Source organism: Sciurus carolinensis, chromosome 1, assembly GCF_902686445.1.
Source record: "Sciurus carolinensis chromosome 1, mSciCar1.2, whole genome shotgun sequence".
NCBI classification, from domain to species: domain Eukaryota; kingdom Metazoa; phylum Chordata; class Mammalia; order Rodentia; family Sciuridae; genus Sciurus; species Sciurus carolinensis.
This window is the reverse complement of record NC_062213.1, coordinates 169,306,264-169,329,235: the sequence shown is the minus strand read 5'-3', so window position 1 is coordinate 169,329,235 and position 22,972 is coordinate 169,306,264. Positions and strand designations below refer to the sequence as shown.

Genomic DNA, 22,972 nt, shown 5'->3' with positions numbered 1-22,972 from the left:
ACTGAGAGTCAAAATGAAGGAGTGTACAGATAAACCAAGTATTTACACTAGAATTGCCTAGCAACATTAAGGGGTACTCTAAAGATCATGAGCATGAATTTAAAGATACACCATCAGCACGATTTTGCTTGTCTCCAACTACATATTCCCATAAGGCACAGAAAAAACAGAGAGTTGGATTTAACCAAAGTAAGGATTTCAGTCAAGCATGTACTTACCAAGAATTAAGGCTGTACACAAGAAAGCTATAATTACTAATCATGAAATTTAATCTAGAGTAAAAAAATAGAGAAAATGGATGTAATGAACATGAAAAGAGGGTAGAAAAAATTAACCGGCAGTATAAAAGTCAAAGAAATTATACAGAGGAAAGACAGATAAAGGTCTAGAAAAGGAAACGAGGAACAATGAGGCTGAGGGAAGAGAGAGGAGGATAACAAGTTGGAGGTCAGCCTGGAAAACATAGCAAGACCCCATTGGAAGGGCAGGGGGGATGGCCTTTCTCTTCAAGGGAAGAGTTTGACAATAGAAGGAATTATGCTAATGATAAATTCATTCCACAGCAAACCTCTGCATATAGCAAAAAGGTTTAAGGAATGATAGAGGAAAAAGGACAGAGACAGGGTGTGGGATGTACAGAGACTATGAAGATTGAAGTGAGGAGTGACTTGGGAATCTCACTCAGATTCCTTGCAGTGATTGACATTTAACAGGGGGGAAAGGTGTAATAAAATTAGTCCTGACTAAATGAAAGCAAATGATAATAATACAAAGTTAAAGTACTAGAAAGCAAGGAATGAATGTTTAGAAACACTTCTTAACCCTGCAGACGAGGGTAAGGACTCCTAGGGAAGGATGATCTTACCTGAGCAGAGAATAAGAACAACTTGTTCTTTTTGCACAACTAGGTATTAAATCTACAGATGTTTTACCACTGAGTGCTACACAGACCTTATTTTATTCTGAGACAGGGTCTTACTAAGTTGCCCAGACTGGCCTTACATTTATAATCTTCTTGCTTCAGCCTCCTGAGCAGCAGGGATTTACACTAGAATTGCCTAGCAACATTAAGGGGTACAGGCATGTGCCATGGCATCCAGCTTGAAAGTATTATTTGTAACAAAGGCTCTATTCAATATTAGAATACACAGCATAATGAACGTTTTCAAAATGATTGCTCTAGCCATCACAGTGGTATGCACCTGTAATGCTAGCTACTTGTGAGGCTGAGGGAGGAGGATAACAAGTTGGAGGTCAGCCTGGGAAACATAGCAAGACACCATTGGAGGCAGGTGGGGGTGGGGGTGGGAGAGAGATGGCCCTTCTCTTTAAAAACTAAAATTTCATCCAAGACTTTTTCATACTCACAAGTTATTAAATAAGAAATAAATAAATAATGCATCTATATAAATGACTTCATTTTGGTGTTCTACTTATTTCTGTCAAGATTATTAGTTAATATGCCTCTCTTTTTTTACAAATCCATGTATGAATTAGAACAGTCAGGGGCTTGGGGTGTAGTTCAATGGTACAGCACTTGTCTATCATGTATGAGGCTCCTCTGTGATCCCTAGCATTAGAAAAACAGAAAAACCACTTAGCACCAGGGGTCAGCAAACTACCATGAGACAAATTTGGCCTGTTTGCCTATTTTGGAAAGAATGATTTTCACATTTTGGTTAGGAGGAAAAATATCAAAAGAAGCATATTTTCATGACATGAAATTACATAAAATTCAAATATTTTGTCCATAAATAAAGTTACACTGGAATAGAATTATGCTTGCTCTTTCACATATTATCTATGGCTGCTTTCACTCTTTCTTAAAAAGAGTGAAATAAAACAGCTGCAAAAGAGACTTTAAGGCCCTCAAAGCCTAAAATATCTATTATGGTAGTTTTGTACAGAAAAAGTTTGCTGACTCCCAATACAATACATCACTAACTTGTATCTAAACTTATAATTTGCCTACGTGAAATTCCTGTATCTCACTGAAATACTCAAAACTTCTCCATATATCACAAGAACTCACATATGACTTAAAAGCACAATGACAATCAGAAGCTATTCACAAAGAATTGAACAAAAAATTGCAGATTCTAAATTATGCCTGGTTGTAAAACTATAGACTCAGTAACAGTATGGAAAGAGTCAATAAATTATTTCTACCTCAAACATTTACAACTTAAGGTTTAACTCATTTCTTTCCCTACTTTCTCACTCTTTCTATAAAAATACAGTGTGCAAAATATTTTGTACCCAAAGCTGTTACTGTATCCCTAAGAACAGCAACTATTATCTGAAACTTACATTTTCTACAGATTCTTAAAATATAATTCATTCCACTCACCTGTCACTATCCAAGTAAACAAAGAAATATTCTATCATTTAAATTTTCCAAGTTTTAAAAGTTTCCCATTATTATCTTTGTTCCATAATTAACACTTGCAAAAATGTATACATTGTGTGTGACTTCTTTCAGGTCAGTAAGTAATTGTTCAATAAATTATTATTCCAGAGCACTCACTGACACCCTAAGAAGGTTGAGAAAAAGATAGACACTTTCAAAAAAAGAGTGCCAAACTTCTATAAAATACTTAGAAAAAACATGCCACATAATATTTTCATTTACATGCCTAACTCATTTAAAAACTATTTTTGGTTTAGCATGAAAAGACTTTAGCTTGACAATCACTATGGATTACTTAAACAAAATTACTATCACCAAACCTATTTCTGACATATGTAAGAATATTAATTAAAATCGAATTTCATATACAAGTTAGTCAATTGTGTAAATTAATTTTCTTTCTAGGCAATTAAGAAATTCACACTGGCAGGGCCTGGTGGTGCATGCCTATAATCCTAGTTACCACGAACTGAGATAGGAGTATTACAAGTCCAAGGCCAGCCTCAGCAACTTAATGAGGCCCTAAGCAACTTAGTGACCCTGTCTCAAAATAAAAAGGGTTGGAGATATATAGCTCAGTGGTAAAGGGCCCCTGGGTTCAATCCCCAGTACTAAATGACAAAAAAACAAGAAAAGAGACTCACACTGTCCTCCACATCTCCAGTTTTCCAGCCTTTTAACAGCATTTTAGACACAGGAATCTGCAGTTCATTTTCTAGAATCTGTTTAATTTCTCCTGTATAAATAAGAAGAGACCAAAGATTACCAACAAAATAACACTGCCAACATATGTCTATAACAGGACTAGGCATTAATATTTGCATACAGTGTACAATGACATTTGTCTGATGAACGATATTTTTTAAAATTAGTTAGTCCAAACTTCAAACTTAGTGCCCCTTTGAAGAATTCAGGCTTCAACATTATGACAAGATCCCATACTTAATTAATTAATTAATTTATGTACTAATTTGTATAAAAGGCTTCTAAAAAAAAGAGATATCAGTGACTGGGGGTTTGAACAAAGAAGCCAATCAACTGACAATATCTATCATGTGCTCAGCATATAGTAGGAGTGGCACGTAAAGTATAAATTCTAAGGCATAATAGTACAGGAAAAGCCGGTTTTGAAAGGAAAATATATATTGAAATTTTATTTGCGGAAAATTAAACAACTTGTTTGCTCTTATTTCTGCTTCTATAAAATGGAAAAGAATATCATCTATCTCATCTACTCAAGGATTATTAGGATGAAAGGAGATAATATCCCTTTAAATAACTGATAAAATAAAGCCAATGTATATGATCTACAATTTTATTGAAGAGATAAGCAAAAGAATTATAGAGAGGAAGGAAATACTAGAGATGAAACTTAAACCCAGTCTGCAGGATAGCCACACCAAAACAGGCAAGGAAACTCTATTCAGTGAAGACGAGAAACTGAAAGGTTTAAAAAAAAAAAAAAAGAACAAGATACTAATGAGAAATAGTGAGGAAGAACAATTTTTCCATTTCTTCAGAAATCATTTTTCACAAATCACATCTACTTATGAATTAATTAAATGATCTCTTATACTATACTATTTGAAACAGGTAATTGAATCAAAATGTGAACATCTGTCATATATCTGCTTATATTGGATTGTTGCTGGTCTATAATATTAGAATAAAAGTAATTCAATTGCATTTATAAATAACAAAAAATCTTATTGTGTTATATATTTAAAGAGAAAAAATAATTTCATGCTATTAAAGGAAAAGGAGGAGAAAGAAACTTAAGCTACACAAGTTCTTTAGCAACATAGCTTCTGAAGTAGGCAGTGTTACAACTCAAAGATTCATAGCCTCAGTGACAACTTTTACTTTCCAAAAGAAAGTTCCTATCTGGACACTTTGACAGTGACTAGTCATCATAAAAACAATTCTGGTTCAACATTATATCTGTAGAACAAACTTTAGCCAACCTTGGCATTCAAAAATGTCACTGTGGGGCTAAGGTTGTGGCTCAGTAGTAGAGTGTTCACTTAGCATGTGTGAGGCACTGGGTTCAATCCTTTTTCCAAATCTTTTCTTTAAAAAAAGTAAATAAATAAAATAAAGGTATCGTGTCCATTAAAAAACAAAACAAAAATGTCACTGCTGACAAAGAAAGTATCATTCTCTTTATGGAAACAATAAAAAGGTAAACTTTACTTTTTATACCAAAGACATATAAATATTGCCCTTCCCTTCATGGCTAAGGCTGGTATTTCCGGGGCTGTGCCTGTCTAGAACTGAGCATATGCATTTGCAAAAATCTGCTCAGTGCTTTCCTCTTAGAAACATATCTCCACCTGACACTTCCTTCTTATAATCTTGGGGGAAAAAATCAAAAAGTTTTAGCTTAAAGTCTGTTACTCTTTGCAGAAAGCCTGAATAATATATGACACACACATAGACAAAAAAATAGCCTTTTGTTCCACAAAAGGAATAAAACACAAAGCCAATTATTTAATCTTTTATCCTCCCCCTCACTGCTACTTTTTTCATCCTCTAATAATTTTTTCTTTTTTTTTAAGATGAGGGTCTAGCTATGTTGTCCAGGATGACTTGAACACTGGGTTCAAAAGATCCTCTTGCCTCAGCCTCCCAGGTAGCTAGGAGTACAGGTATGCACCACTACACTGGCATGTACACACGTGTGGGAACTGAACCCAAGGGGGCTTTACATTTGAGCTACATCCTCAGTCCTTTTAATTTTTTGAGACAAGGTGTGGCTAAGTTGCTTTTTGGTGTTGCTAATTGCTGAGGTCGGCCTGGAATTTGCCATTCTCCTGTCTCGGCCTCCTTGAATCACTGGAATCACAGCTTATGCTACTGTGACCAACTATTTGACATTTTTAAAATCAGATTATTGGGTTTGTTGTTGTTGTTAAGGTTTTTTAGTTCTTTATATATTGTGGATAGTAATCTTATCAAATATTTTTCCAAATCTTATTAAAGTTTCTAAATATTTTCTCCATTGTTTAGTCTGCATCTTCATTGTAATTAGGAGAAGTTCTAATTTTCTACAGCACAGCTGGGTGACTACAGTTTACAACAACTTATATATTTTATGAAGAACGGAAAGAGAGAAGTTTGAAGGCTCCAAAAACAAAGAATAAATTTTTTAAGGAATAGAAATGCTAATTATCCTGATTTGACTATTATAACTATATACATGTGTCAAATTACCATGCCATATGTACATTTATATTAATTACAAAGAAATATTAAAAAGAAAAATTGAAGTCTTTTAAATTTGCACTGGAGAAACTCTATAGTATATTTCTCATTAAAAATAAAAGTAACACATATTTATTTTAAGGAAAAAAGACAAAAAACAATTCCTATACCCAACCCCCAAAAAGACAAAACCAAAATTATGACAGCAATCTGAGTTCCTCACGTTTTAAAAATTATTCTCTAGTCACCTCAATTCCTTCCTCTATGGTACCAAAAAAAAAAAAAAAAAAAATCAATGGGTTACTGTGGATACTAAATAACATAAGTCACTAAAAATATTGTGCAAAGTGCACAATACATTCTAGGGAACTCAATAAATCTAGGTTTATTTGAGTTGTATCATTATTACAACTCATGAGGTAACATACACATTACATTTCTAGCATGGAAATTGTCAGTATAGGTTCTCAATAACCTGGTTATTGTTTTTAGGATATCCAAAACAAGTTAGAGCAGAGAAATGCTATAATACAGCAAGTCTCACTCCTACTTGGATCTGCCTAATTCCAAAAAGCTTACCACAAAATGGCACTGCCACTACAGTACACCACACCCTCCATGTTATTTGAACAATTGTCAAGATAGGTCAGTGTCATCAAGAACAGACCACTGAATCCAATAGCTTACTTTTTTAAAAAATTGAGGTGCCTCAAAAATTAAAAATAGAACTACTATATGACCCAGCAATTCCACTACTGGGTATATATCCCAGTGAAATCAGTATGCCAGAGACTTATGTACTCCATGTTCACTGCAGCACTGTGCACAATAGCCAAGAAATGAAAATAACCTAAGTGTCCATCAGCTAAAGAGTAGATTTTTTTAAAACGCAGTATATGTACACAATGGAATATTATTCAGTCATGAAAACAACCAAATTCATGCTACAACATGAAAGAAAAACAGAGCTCATAAAGTTAAGTGAAATAAGCAAGGCAGAGAAAGAAAAGTACCACATGATTTCACTTAAATGTGGAATCTACAAAATTTCACAGAAGTTCATAGATGTTGAAAGTGCAATGGTGGTTACCAGACTAAGGGTAGGGAAGAAGGAGAGGAAGGTGAAAGGTTGATTAATGAGTACTAAGAAACAGGAGCAAGAAGTCTGGTTTGCTACTGTACTGTATATTTCAAAGTGCTAGAAGAAAGGACTTGAAAAAGTTTTTTTTTAAAACCAGAAATGATGAATATTTGAGGAGATAGATATGTTTAACCTGATTTAAACATTATACAATATTTACATGTATGAAAATATCACTTGGTACTCCAATAATGTCACATTAGTATCCTCTAATGTACATTTCTATGTTTTATATGTCAGTTAAAATAAATTTTAAAAAACTTACTTGAATTATAATTTACACATAATAAAATTTCTTGTAATTTTTGAGGTGAGATTTAACAGTATTTACACTGTTGCAACTATTACATAATCAAGATAAATAACATTTCCTGTAACACAAAAAGCCTACTTATACCATTTTGAAAAAAAAATCTGCCTCCATAACAACCACTGATCCTCATTTTTCATCCTAAAAATTAGTTTGCCTGTTCTCTTTTTTGTTTTCATGTTGTTCATCCATGCTACTATATATACCAATATATAGCTCCTTTTCATTGCTGAATATTATTCCTTAACATGGTGTGACAGCTTCTGAAACGGCTTCAAATTATCCCACCTCCTATTGCCCTTTATTATCTCCTTGAGGGTAGCTGTGCCTAAGTATTTGTTTCTAGAATGGTCAACAAATATATGAAACAATGTTCAACACCTCTAATAATTAGAGAAATGAAAATTAAAACTAGAATCCCATCTCACTCCAGTCAGAATGGCAATTATCAAGAATACAAGTAATAATAAATGCTGGCAAGAATGTGAGGAAAAAGGTACACTCATACATTGCTGATGGGGTTACAAATTGATGCAGCCACTCTGGAAAGCAGTATGGAGACTGCTCAGAAAACTTGGAATGGAACCACCATTTGACCCAGTTATTCCACTTCTCGGCACACAACCAAAGGACTTAAAATTGGCATACTACACTGACACAGTCACATCAATGTTTGTAGCAGCTCAATTCACGATAGCTAAGCTATGAAACAACCTAGTGCCCTTCAACAGATGAATGGATAAAGAAAATGTTTTACACATACACACACACACACACACACACACACACACACACACAATGGAATATTACTCAACCAAAAAGAAGAATGAAATTATAGCATTTGCCAGTAAATGGATGGAACTAGAGATGATCATGCTAAGTGAAATAAGTCAGTCCCCAAAAAACCAAAGGCTGAATATTCTCTCTGATATGTGGATACTAACATACAATAGGGGGGTGGGGTAGAAATTCACTGAATTAGACACAGGGGAATGAAGGGAAGGGAGGGGGGACAGAAAAAGAAAAGTAGAATGAATCAGACATAAGCTTCCTATGTTCATATATGAATACATGACCAGTGACATTCCATATCATGTATGACCCACAAGAATGGGCTCCTAATTAGGATAAGTTATACTTCGTGTATATATAACATGTCAAAATATACTCTACTGTCATATATATCTAAAAAGAACAAAATTGTTTAAAAAGAATAAAGGTGATATCATCTCAGAAGTCAGATCACAAAATACTAGGACTTACTTCTCTTTCTGAGGCCTCCAGTTCAAAAGCCCACAAGGAGATTAATCCCGCCCACTACCACAAGTGATCTCAGAAGTAGTTCTTTCCTCAGTGGAGCCTTAAGACTGCATGATGATTACAGCCCATAAGATACTATTTATACCATGATTCCTGACTATGAGACAACACATGTCATCTTTCAAATTCACTAGATTGGGAAATTTACTACAAAGTAACAAACCATATATGTGAACATATTACACTTGTTTACCTATCCACTGGTTGATTAATATTTGGGCTGATTTTGTTTTCCCATATTATAAATAAAAGCTACAATGACATTACTGTGAATATGTGTGATTTCTCTTAATACTTAAGAATAGAATTACTCGACAGAAATCTGTTTAACCTCATTTAAAAACCTACCAAACTGTTTTTCAAAGTGACTCAACCATCTTACATTTACCAAAGTTCCATTTGTTTCCTATCTCTAACAACAATTGAAATGTTTAGTCTTTTTAATTTTAGCTATTCCAACAGGTGTAAAGTGGTTTCTCATTGCGATTTCAATTTGTATTTCCTATTAATCATTAATGCCACTGAGCATCTTCTTGTGTTTACTGCCTATCTGCATATCATTTTTATAAAGTACTAAATAGTGTTATCAGTGGACCTATCACTGCTCTTGATCTTAGGAGCAACGCATTTGGTCTCTCCTTGTAAAGTATTATATGCATGTTCTTGAACACCACACTTTATTAGTTGACAAAGTTCCCTTCGATTCTTATTTTGCTCCTACTTTGGTTTTATTTTTTAACATGAAATGGGTATTGAATATTCTCAAATGCTTTTTTTCATATACTGAAATGATCAAATGATTTTCCCGTTATTATACTAATATGGAAAATTATAGTGATGGGTTATATAACCTGTTAATGAAGTCTTTCATTTCTGAAACAAAGCCTACTTCAAGATGCATGCACTTAATTATATTTTACTGGATTCAATTTGCAAATATTTTGTAAAGGATTTCTGCCTCTGTGGTTGTAAGAATATTTTTTTCCTGTAATATCTTTGTCCAGTTTAGGTATTAGGGTAATGCTGGCCTCATAAAGTAAATTATAAAATGTTTCATCTATCTCTGTTTTTTCAAGGACTGATAAGATTTCTTCCTTAAATATTAGATAGAATTCACCAGAGATACCATCTCAGCTTGGGGTTTTAGATTCAATTTATATATCTGATTTACAACTACACGGATATTTTACTTTTTCTTTTATAAGTGCAGTAACCTATACACTTAAAAATAATTTTTCTAACTCTTTAAAGTTTCATGCATCTTTAAATTTTGCTATAAGTTTCTTCTTAATATTGCTTTATGGGGGCTGGAGATGTAGCCCAGTGAGAAAGCACTTGCCCAGCATGCTCAAAGCACTAGATGAGATGAAGATGATGATAATGGGGGGTGGGGGAGACACTAAATACTGTGCACGTGTTAATATTTATGGGCACAACTTTCATTCCCAATGCGAATAACTTATACTTTCTCTTTTGTTCTTGTTCTTCCTAGCAAGAGAATCACTGACTTTTATTAATCTTCTCAAAGTTTTAAGTTTTGCTCATTTTCTCTAATATTTAACCATTTTCTACTTATTGACTTCTGTTCTTTTTTCCTCTGTAGATACTTTGGGTTTGATTTGCTCTTCTTCTTTAAATTTCTTAACAGCTTTGTGAAGTTAAGGTTGACATAAAATAAACTGCATATATTTAATCAAGAATTTGATAAATTTTGACAAGCGTATCCAACAATAAACCACCACAATTAAGGTTATGAACTTATCCACCACCACCCCAAAGGTTTCCTTATGCCTCTTGGTAATTCCTCGACACTAACCTCCACCTACTCCCCAAGGAAACACAGAGTTTATTTCTAGAGTAGATTAGTTTGAATTTTCTAGAATTTTATATAGATGGAATTTGCTGAATGTCCTCTTTTAAATTCAGCTTCTTTCAAAATAAATTGTCTGAGATTGCTCTACAGTGTTGCATGTAACAACAGTCCTATACTTTCATTACTAAGTAGTATTCTATTGTATGGATGGAAATCATATTATCTATTTGTTGGTTTATGAATATATGGGGTTGTTTCTGGCTTGGGGCTATAACAGGTAATGTTGCTATGAACAATAATATACAAGTCTCTGATGAACATATGCTTTCATTATTCTTGGCTAAGTACCTAGGAGAGAAATGGCCAGTGTATTTTAAACTCTCTAAGAAACTACTAACTTTTTTCCAGAGTGGTTTCTTTTGTAAGCCTTTTAGTTCACTAATCTTTTCTTCAATTTCTGATCACCTATTACAAATATCTGGTATATCTGTCATCTGAAACATCGTAGTCTTCATCTCTATGAAGTTCAATTTGGGTCATTTGTACATTTCCAAGGACTTATTTTAAATCTTTCCTCTCTTTCTGAACCCAAGAGTAATAAAATTATAATTGTTCTAGTTAGTAACATTATTTAATAACATATGTGTTAGCTCTGTGTTGGTTTTGATTGATTTATCTCAGTATGAGCCAGATTTTCCTGCATTTTTATGTCTAGTGATGTTTTATTGCATGCTTAACACTGAACGTTCTCTCTTTGGGGTGCTGGATTTTTCTATTCATATATATATATATACACATATGCATATGTATATATATTCTTTTTTCTGCTTTTTGGTTCATTATATAAAAATGGGGTACATCATTTCATTTCTATGGTTGTACACGATGTAGATTCATACCATTTGTGTAATTATACATGTTCATAGGGTAATGATGTCTGTCTCATTCCACCATTTTTCATACCCCACCTCCATCTCATTTCCCTCTACATAATCTAAAGTTCCTCCATTCTTCTCTCACGGCCCTCCACTCCCATTATATATCATCATCCACTTACCAGGGAAAACATTCGGCCTTTGGTTTTTTGGAACTGGCTTATTTCACTTAGCATGATATTCTCCAATTCCATCCATTTATCTGCAATAAATGCCATACTATTATTCGTCTTTATGGCTGAGTAATATTCCACTGTGTATGTGTCTGTGTGTTTGTGGTGTGTGTATTCTTGAGCTTTCTTCTATGATGCAAGTAAGTCACTTGGACACAGTTCAAACATTTTGTATTTGGTTTTTAACATTTGTTAGTCAGTCCCACCAAATTAGTATATCTAAGGCTAATTAGTCACCAATACTGAATGCAAGACCCTTTTGAGTAGTCTATCCAAAGCCCCATGGATTGTGAGGTTTTCTAAACTAGCTGATGGGAACAGACACTATCCCCAGCCTTGTTCCCATAAGCCTTTGGGGTGGTGTTTTAAGTTATTTTAGGAGTGAGGGTAAATCTGATTCCTGTTTTTCTGTCTTTGCCTTAAGCTACTTCTTGGTGGAAACATCGATCATTGCTTTTATAACTTTATTCTCTTATAATTAATCATTCGAACTTAAAAGTTCTTAAGTTTCCCTCTTAATACCAATTTGTTGACATCAAACAATTATCATTAAGATCAAAATATTTTCTAATTTCTCTTGTGAGTTGTTCTTTCACCTATGGGTTTTTTTTAGAAATATATTGGTTAATTTCCAAATTAACATTTCTGAGATCTTCCCTTTGTGGAATATGTATCCACCCACCCATTTCCTGGTTCTTTTAAAGACTACATTACTACTGATTTTCAGCAATTTGATTATAATGTGATTTGATATGGTTTTAAGTTTGACTTCTTTCTAAATAGTCAGACATTGTTCTACATTGTTGTATGTAACAATAGTCTATACTTCCCTTACTACGTAGTATTCTATTCCATGGATATAATCAAATTATCTTCTTAGTTCTGATTTATCATCAAATAACTTTCTGAGATCTGTGAATTCAGTTTTCCTCAGATTTAGCTAGTAATGGGCTATTTTTTGTTTAAGATTTCGCCTTTTCTACTGTTCACTTTGTTTCTGGGGCTCTAATCACACATTATACCACTTTGTTTCCCTTACAGGCCACTCAGGCTCCACCCTTTCCTCCCTACCCACTGATGCCAGTATTTTTGTTGTGTGTGCTTCAGTTCACACTGTTTTTCTGATATGTCTTCTAATTCATTGATATTTTCTTTACCAGTTAATCTCTATAATCTATTCAAGTAACTTTTTAATTTTATAACTTCTGTTCAGGTCCACATTTTTCATTCGGTTATTTTCCAATATTCTGCATTACTTTCCTCATTAAATTATTAATTTCCTTTATACTGCTAAGCATGTTTATAAGACCTGTTTTCAAATCCTCATCTGCTAATATCTGCTAATTCTACTGTCTCTGCTATTAAAGGACATGTTTTTATTTCTAATTTTTCTTGGGGTTGTAATATTTGTTATATCTACTGGTGTCTACTACTTCCCAGTTGAATGGCAGATATTGTGAAAACCACAGAGTGTCTGGATTTAGTAGTTTGTCTTTAAAGAGTGTGGAAGTTTATTCTGGCAGGCACTTATTTATTTTAAACTTCTTGTATATTAGATTGATTCTTCTGAAATTACTTTATAAGCCTGTATCAGGTGCATCCAGAGCACTAATTCTCAAAAACAGCTAAAAAATTTCTGAGCTTCCTTGAAACTGATGCACTTCTGCTATATATTCAAGTGTAATCACTGACTTAAGTCAAAGGACTCGGGGGTTTTTGGCAGAATACCATTCTTACCTGAACAAGTAACTAACTAACCATGGTATTAAGAGTAGGTATTTTCTCAAAATTGAACAAAGGTGAGCCAGTCAATTCAAGGAAAACATAAGAGCAAGACCTTGAGTTTAATCCTCAGTACTAGGGGAAAAAAATGTCAAAGAAAACAACTGCAACATTTGTTTTCATTAACTAAATTTAAATCTTCAAACTAAAATCCAATTTTTGAATTTGAACCTGCCACTATGAGACTGATAACTTCCTTATACTTAAATCTTTTTGTGAGATTATGATATTAACAAATGTATTTGATTACTGTCATGTATGAACATGATTGCTATGCATAATGAAGTGAACCAATATTTTCCAAGTGATTAAATCATCTTACAAAATCCTGCACTGAAATACAAGATATTTCCATGGATTTTAATATAACACTAAAATTTCATTAAAATAGTTTCAGAGTTTATATTGCAACTAAACATAAACCATCACTTGCCAAGTTTTGGTACATTATTTAAAAAGAATGTCACAATTACCTGTCTATTGAATTACTTCTCTTTTCTCCAAATACACATCTATTTAAAGTAGTATTTTCTTAAGTACTTCAACAGAAGTTATATACTGCAACAGAATGAGGGAAGTTGCTGAGATAAGAAGCTAGCTGCTTTCCATACAGACAAAAATCTGAAGTTTGCCACAAACTATTTTGTTTTGGAAAATTATTTTTCATTTAAAATTTAACTTTTATTGACATGTAACGGGTTCATTATTGCTATTTATTAATTAATCAATAAATATTTTTAAATATTTCAGTTTTAATATGGAAAATATTCTTTCTGGAGTGATGACTAATTGTCCCTTATGTTTCTCTCTGGACTATTAAAAGGAATTTAACAGTCTCTTAGCCCTACATATGAATTCAAAGAATTGTTCAGCTTACCCAATTAAACACAGATTATTATTCAGTAAAGGATTTGCAGGAAGCATGATTGAGATTTATGAAATTGTTCTCGTCTCTAGTTCTGTTTCATATGTATTCCAGTGATCTCAATTTTACAGATGTCCTAGGTCTTCAAATCAGTTAAGACTCTTCAGTTCTGCTTAAGGTCCTTTATCCTGAACCATGATAAAAACCTCCTCCAGAAAGAAATCAGAGACAACTACAGGGTTCACCTGGCTTGTTTTCTGTTTCTCAGGGATTACAAACTGATGATGCTGATTTTCCAATGCTTATAAAGAGTTGTTAAAATATTTTGTCCATTTTCCAGGTACTTTACACATGACTGAATGCTAATATAAACCAAGCTATTACCAGAAACCATTTATCCTGAAGAATAATATGTATATTTTAAATGTTGCTCTGAATATAATTTTCTTTGTACAAATTCTTGTAATTTTCTATAGTTCATACCAATTACTGCCAAGACATTTCTCAATGATTTGCTAAGATTAAGGAATTTCAGAAAAACTAATCAGTTAGAAATAGAACTCATAAAAACTTATTCCCCCAACTATTAGGCATGCTAATTCTATTTTACATGAAAATGCCTACCTCTACATTGGAAAATAGGATAGTTTACATTCACATGATTTTATGTTAACATGCACCAAGGTATTACCATAAATCATTTCACTGAACAATACTATAGATTAGTAAAGATAATTCAACTCTTGCGAAGTAAAATTCTTTGCTTTTTATTTATTTTTAAGCAATTTTTATTTCTACACAATTATTATAGAGAATAATGGGTTTCATTGTGGCATATATGTACATGCATTTAACATAATTTGATCAATTTCACTCCCCAGTACCAGTCCTTCTCTCTCTCCCTGGTCCTGATCCCCTCTGTCTACTGTAATGGTCTCCCTTTTAACTTCATGAAATTCCTTTTTATTTTACTTTTTTCTCTCTGACACAGTCTTTCTGAGTCTGGCTTAATTCACTTAGCATAATACTCTCTAGCTTCATCCATTTCCCTGCAGAACAAATTATTTCATTCTTCTTTACAGCTGAATAAAACTTCATTGTATATATATGCCACATTTTCTTTAGGCATTCATCAATTGATAAGACACCTAGGCTAGTTCCATAATTGGGCTAGTGTGAATTGTGTTGCTTTATGGGAAGTCTGTATCTCTAAAATAGGTTGTCCTTCTTTTGGCTAGATAGCAGGAGAGGTATAGCTAGATCAAAAGCTTTGCTTTTTGTTTTTAAAAACAACCTTTTAGCTGGGAATGGTGGCGCATGGAGACTGAGACAGTAGGATCACGAGTTCAAAACCAGCCTAAGCAACAGCAAGGCACTAAGCAACTCAGGGAGACCCTGTCTCAAAAATACAAAATAGGGCTGGGGATGTGGCTCATTGGTTGAGTACCCCTGAGTTCAATCCCCAGTAGCCAACCACCCCCCCCCAAAAAAAACCCTTTTAGTAGAATATTCTAGTTTTGAATGAACAGGAAGCTTAACTTTTAAAAAATAAAGTAAAATAGGGGGAAAAAAACAACCCTACCTAAACCCTTGTCAACAATTACTCTAAATTAATTTTGGCCTACTCAGGGAGAAAAATAATCAGTTAGTCTGCTAACATTCCAACAAACTAAGAATAGATTTTTAAACTCTCTATTTGTCACTTAAATGCCTGAAAAACAGATCAGTTCAAATAGTTTTATTTATTTTTCTTTAGAGGTCCTAATCTTAATAAACAGAATCTATAAGATATAGATTCTATAAAAATACCTTTTCTCAAGTTCATTTTAAAAATTGATTTAAATGTATAATATTAAACCTTTATAATTTGCAGAAGGCAACCAAACATGGGGCTAGAATGGGATTCTGTTCATATAAAATACATGGGTATTAATATATTCCAAAACTATAGTAAAACTGGATACCATGGTTATACTATTTCCAAGCAGAATATAGCAAACTACTGCAGTGTTACCATCACTAAGATGGAAAGCATTGTCCCCTTTCATTTCATGAATATTAGTGAATCAAATTACGAGCCCTCTCTGGGCTTTTAATTCTATATTATATATATTTTTAAAAGCTACACATAACATTTCAGATTAATTCTCCTACCATTTTCAACACAAGATGGCGCCAAAAACTCGAGTAAAATAAAATATAACCCATTTCAGAGCTGACATAAACAAACATCACCCAAAAGAAGCAAAAAAATAATTTAAGTACAATTCTCAAAAGCAAATTTTTCTTTTGTTTCAGTAATATTTTTCTAATGTTAAAAAAGTTGATTATTTCCATTGATTTATTTTAAACATTACACACCACTCTCCCCTACAAATATTTCTCATTTAAATTGTCAAAGCTAGTCCTCTGAGAAAAATCAAATTAGGATTCTGTATCAAAAGAAGAATTTAGACAGGAATGGAAAGGACCCATCACACCAGATGTTTAAAACTTCTCTGGGATATGATTTACTAGTGAACAAGAAATGACAAGACAATGCCCCACTGTTTTTTCTCAGTACCATTCTAACCTCTGAATTCAAAGATGTAACCCCTGTATAGCATGATATCATGCTGCTCATATACATAAGTTCTTATTAAAAGACACTAGCACCTATAATTATTAAAACATAATAATTACATATATATATATATACACACACACACACACACACACACACACATATGTGAAGGGAGGTGGTCTGACCTTATTGCAGAAAGTTGTGCTCATTTTTATATGAAGTTATTCACACTATGTCACTGGATCCTACAGGATTTGACATTACTTTTAGACACTATTTCGTAATACTTAAAAAACGCTCTTTTTCTAAAGCCTCAGATTGCTCAGGAGCTGATGTTTAATTGGGCCTGTAACTTAAAAGAAATCTTTCCAAAAATTAATGTTCTCTTAACGTGGAAAGAAACCTAAAAATGGTAATTAATAGAAAAGGGAAGTCTTTAAAATAATTTTCCATTGAGCAAAATGTCCAGTGCTTTAGAAAGAAGAATTATCACTGAAGATTATCAATTAATTTTCATTAGCAACTGTATTTTCTATTTATGCCTTTCCTTCCCCCCCCCCTTTTTTTTAACTGGGGATTGAACACAGGGGCGCTTAACTACTGAGACACATCTCCAACACTTTTTTATATTTTATTTAGAGACAGGGTCTTGCTGAGTTGATTAGGGTCTTGCCAAGTTGCTAAGGCTGGCTTTACACTCAAGATCCTCCTACCTGGGTCTCCTGAGCTACTGAGGTTACAAGGTGTACACCACTGCACCCAGCAATACCTTTGCTTTTTATATTGTAAAACCCAAACAAAAACACTTTGCTGTGCTTGCAAGGAAATTACTCTTTCATTCATACAACAAAATTATTTTAAATTTATTGGAAAGTATAATAAACCTAAAGTAAAAAGTTAAAAAGGAAGGGAGAGAGGGAGGGAAGAAAAAATTTTACAAGAAGGGAAAATGAAACAAGAGTCAAAAGTCAGTAGTAGCTGTTCCGGTCCATGATAACCATTTGTGTGACCATAGATAAGGCAAATTTTCTGTGGTTAACATTTTCTTATTTGTAAAATAGGTAGCTAGCTCAAATTGCCTCCAGGGGCTTTTACGGTCCTAAAATTTCATGTCTAGTTAGTATACATGATGTACAGGGCACTGATTTTGGTACTCTGAGGAATACAAAAACCAAACATTGTATCAGTATCAGAAAGGCTTTCTAATCACAAATATAAAGGGAAAAATTACGGAGGAAAAAAGGTCCAATAGTACACAAATGAAGAATTTCCAGGGGTCAGGGGGAGGAGAAGGGAAAAAAATAACAGAATGAATCAAATAACATTACCCTATGTAAATTTATGATTACACAAATGGTATGCCTTTACTCCATGTACAAACAGAGAAACAACATGTATTCCATTTGTTTACAATAAAAAAAAGAATTTCCATATTTCAAAAGGCACAATGAAAATGAAAATGTAAGTAACAAACTGGTGGAGGGGGGTTACCTGCAAAGCAGGTAACAGATAAAAAAATAATTTATTATAAACTTATAAGTTATAACAGAACCATACAATTAGTAAAGATGTGTTACCTCATTACTAGTCAAAGAAAATAACATTTACTTCCAAGCAATGCTTTTTCTTTTTTCATTGTGCAAAATATGCATAGCTCCATTTCAACAATTTTTAAGTGTATAGTTCAGTACCACTGACTACATTTATAATATGCAACTATTACTATTATTTATCTTCATAACTTTTTCATCACCCTGAACTCTATACCCATTAAATAGCAGTTCCTCCTAGATTCTGGTAACCACTACTGGACTTTTTGGAATTATTATGCTGCTTATTCAGGCTTTTAAATGATTCTACAAATTATTTGGGCAATATACAAACACTGGCATGGAAACGACAGCAGTTTACAAATGGACCAAACAATGCTACTGACACACAACATTTGCTGCCTACCATTCCCAAAAGTACAGATTATAATTAGACCTCATGCCATTTTGTGTTCACAATATATCTGAATGGCAAACAGGACTGTTGCTCTTTCCTTCTTTTTGCATGTACTAACAACAACCAAAAAAACCCTTCAATGTTCATTATTCACAATATGTGTCTGGGACATTAACAGGTAAAGAAATTTGCCAAAGTTACAAAACTAATCTGAATTACAGAGTCAAGACTAGAATAGTTTTACAGATTCTAGAAAATAATGGTTTGAATTAACATGAACTTCTTCAGACTGAAACACACTTCCTGAACATTTAAAATCTTTCCATATTTAACTTGATTCTTTTAAACAAAAATGGTCTAATATAATAAAAGTAGTTTTAAGAAAGTAGATTAAGGGCTAGGGTTGTGGTTCAGAGGTAGAGCACTTGCCTCCCATGTGTGAGGCACTGGGTTTGATTCTCAGTAATACATAAAAATAACTAAATAAAATAAAGGTATAAAATAAAGGTGTTGCGTCCATCTACAACAAAGAAATATTTTTTAAAAACAAAGTAGATTAAACACAAACAAACAAAAAAAGAACAAATAATTCAACAAAGCCGGGCACAAGGGTGCACACCTGTAATCCCAGTGGCTCAGGAGGCTGAGGCAAGAGGATCTTAAGTTCAAAGCCAGCCTCAGCAAAGGCAAGGCGCTAAGCAACTCAGTGGGATCCTGCCTCTAAATAAAATACAAAATAGGGGTGGAATGTGGTTCAGTGGTTGATTGACCCCGAGTTCAATTCCCAGTACCAAAAAAGTAAAAAATAAAAAATAAATAAATAACTCAACTAATAACAGATCTATTTTTGTTGTTGCATTTCAGAAACAGAACTAAGGCTATGCTGAATAGGTCCAACTAAAGGAGGTTTGTTCACAGCACTAATGCAACAATCTTTATTAAATACTTGTATATTAGGTTAAATCCACTGTTAGATCTTTGAGACATAATAATACCTACCCTCCAGGATATCACACTATTTTACACTAGAAAATATTTTACACAAGGACTAATGCTTTAAAAATAATTCTGATTTCCATGGGTTAAGATTTTTTCAAGATTAACATTTATTCAAGATTAGAAAATAAATGGGAATAGGAAAGACAGTAGAATGAATCAGACATAACTTCCTATGTTCATATATGAATACATGACCAGTGTAACTCCACATCAGGTACAACCACAAGAATGAGAAGTTATATTCCATGTATGAATATTATGTCAAAATACACTCTACTGTCATGTATATCTAAAAATAAATTTTAAAAAATTATTTCATTAGAAATAGAAAATAAAATTCAGAAGGTTTCTGGTACCGAAATGAAACTGCAGAGGACACTTAAAAACAGTAATGGGCCAATATCATTACCACTAGGTGTCACTCTGATATAAATTTTTTGGTTAGTTTTAGACCTGTTTCATATCTTGTTGCATTTTCCTGGCAATAACATGAAAAGCTGCATTATTTTATTAAGCATCTCTTTGCATTTTTAAATTTAAATGCACATACCTACAGAAATATTAGAATTTATCTAATTCCTGAATAACCATAAGATGGTCTATATCTAATAGAACTACTGTATTGCAGGTCACATAAAATTGAATAAGTATATATTTTAAATGTCCTATGGTGGATGAATAAATATACATACATATATATGCATATCCCCTTTTATAGAATTCCTTTTATAGAATTCCTTTCCTCAACAGGTATGACTATGCTAAACACTATATTTGGAAAAATAATTTAAAAAACAACATTTAAAGAACAATAAATTTAAAGAACAAATCAAAGAGCAAATCAAATACAAAGCAGGAAATAGGGAGCCATTTAAGGAAAGCTGTGCTTTTAGAAAGATCACTTCAGTGCAACTGTGAAAAATACAGACTAGAGAGAAAAAATCTTAACCCATGGAAATTGGAATTATGTTAATAACTCATGAAAAAAATGAATTCTGACACTATAACAAATGGAATGATTCAAGTGATGTGATACAACTCACAGAATTTAACAGAACAAAACTAGTGAAAACAGAATCTAAAAAGGCCCAAATATTACCCATAAATATGCCCTCCTCAGTTATGACAACGTTGACTAAAGAGAAGGTACACGACATGAGTCTCTGGCATTTATAACAGAATAACTATAATACAGAAAAAGACAATTAACACTATTAATAGTATCTGATCTATTTTGAGATGTTTTGTTTATTATATGTTGTAACTATTTTACTTATATTTGTTTTCAAACAGGATGACAACTTGTCTGCTCTTACTCTATCACACTTCAGCACAAGTTCATTTTTACAGTGGATTATAAAGTCAACAGTTTATAAAAATGGTCCCTGGAAATTCTTTCATATGATCTATGATAAAGCTTTAAAATATTTCCATACTCACATTCTCCATATAAAGGTCAAATTAAAAATGCAATATTCACATATATCATCCAGAGATGCATGTGTTCCTGATCACTATCTGCTACACTTGGGAAGTACAATGTCCTCTAAAGGTTTACTGAAGGCTTAGTCCCCAGCGGTGGTGCAATTAGGAGGTGGTAGAAAGTTTAGAAGGTGGGGCCTAGTTGGAAGAACTAGTTGGAAGGTTACTGGGGGCATGCCCTTGAAGGATATATTGAGATACTGGTCCCCTCCCTCTCTCCTTGCTTCCTTTGCCACCATGAGGTAAGCAGTTCTGCTCCACTGTGTACTCCTCACCATAACGTTCTGCCTCACCACATGCCCAAAGTGAAAGAACCAACCAACCATGGACTGAAACCTCTGAAACCAAGCAAAATAAATCTCTTCTCCTTATAACTTGATTGTCAGCTATTTTGTCACAGCAGTGGAAATCTCACTACATACTCTGCTTGAAAAGAGAAAGGATTTCTCTCAGTTAGGAAAATAGTTCAAGTATTCAAAATATCTATGAACTTCTACCGTACATCAAATAGCCCATCAACAAAAAGAACTGAGTGAGACTGTTCATTCACATGAATTTGGTCACAAGCAACATAATAGCAGTTAACATTTATTTAATATTGAACTGAATACCTAGTTTTCCTAAAAAAGACAAAATCTGAACTAATTTTTAAGATTTAAAAGAAAAAATTTTGAAATGGCGATAATAATAAAAATATCCATCAATAAACTAAGAAATTAACAAAAAAGTCTCACATTTTTTAAGTGGTCCAAAACTAATAGACAAAAGTTGCCTTAACAATATTACTGAAAATCCACATAAGTAACAAGAATGGTCAATTCTGACTAATACTGAAAAAAAAATAAAATCATTTTTAAATATTAGTAGATGGAATTTAATCATCAGAAATATAAGCTCATTTAAAAATCATTTAAAACTCAATGAACTTTTTAAAGCCATACTGAAGCCAAAAAAGTCAATTATTCATAACTCCATTTCCTCATTATATACTTTCCAACTCACCACTATAAATTTTTTTTTTTCTCAAAGTAAGACCTTAATCCGGGCACGTGCTATATACCTGTAATCCCAGAGGCTTGGAAGGCTGAGGCAGAAGGTTCACAAGTTCAAAGCCTGTCTCAGCAATTTAGTGAAGCCCTAAAGCAACTCAGTAAGATACTGTCTTAAAAAAGGCTAGGGGGACTGGGATTGTAGCTCAGTGGTAGAGCATTTGCCTCACTCATATGAAAGACTGGGTTTAATCCTCAGCACCACATAAAAATCAATAAATAAAATAAAGGTACTGTGTCCATCTACAACTAAAAAAAAAATATTTATAAAAAAGGGGGGGGCTAGGGATGTGGCTCACTGGTCAAGTGCCCCTGAGTTCAATTCCTAGTACTAAAAAGAAGAAAGACCTTAAACAGGAAAGAGAAAAAGGGAAAACAAATGTCTAGTAAACTACAATAGAATTATTTCATATAACAAAGTTTGATGAGTTTGGCCACTAAATATTAAATAAGAATGTAGTTATCTACCAAAGATTGGGAAAAAGAGATTACCAGTCTGTTGACAAGGGCTAAATTCAAAATAAACTTTGGAATTTTGTATTCATTGGCACAGGACTGGGGGAGGGGGGTCAAAATGGATCAGGAATCTGGCTTAAAAATGTTGTATACAGTGTACCTCTGAGACTTGAAATAAGACATATATACATAGTAGGACTAATCATATAGAAATAACCTCATAGGTATGTTTATTCTCTCTAAGGAGTCTTTGAAATTTATTATTTTATGCTCAGATACACTGACTTTTTTCTGAGTATTTGCTTTTCCTTTAAGAATACTGAAATAAAATAAATAAGTTAATTTCTCTTTTAGAATCACTAGTTGAAAATGTGTGGTTCAACTCCAGCTAGTATATTGCACATCAAAGAATTTACCTGACTTTCTATTATTTTACTTTATTTTCATTTCATCTCTTTCCTTTTTTTCTGACTGGTCTCTCTTATCACACCTAACTACAGTAGTTTTCAATATTTATAAAGTA

The 22,972-nt window shown here is 33.1% G+C and overlaps 1 protein-coding gene across 1 annotated transcript in view; it reads right to left on the bottom strand.

Moving 5' to 3' along the window:
• The window catches only part of Faf1 (Fas associated factor 1), a 459,649-nt gene that overhangs the window by 284,368 nt on the left and 152,309 nt on the right, over positions 1-22,972 (bottom strand). The window contains exon 5 of the mRNA XM_047554623.1: positions 3,055-3,146. Coding sequence (XP_047410579.1) covers positions 3,055-3,146 — 92 coding nt within the window. The remainder of the gene's footprint in view (positions 1-3,054; positions 3,147-22,972) is intronic.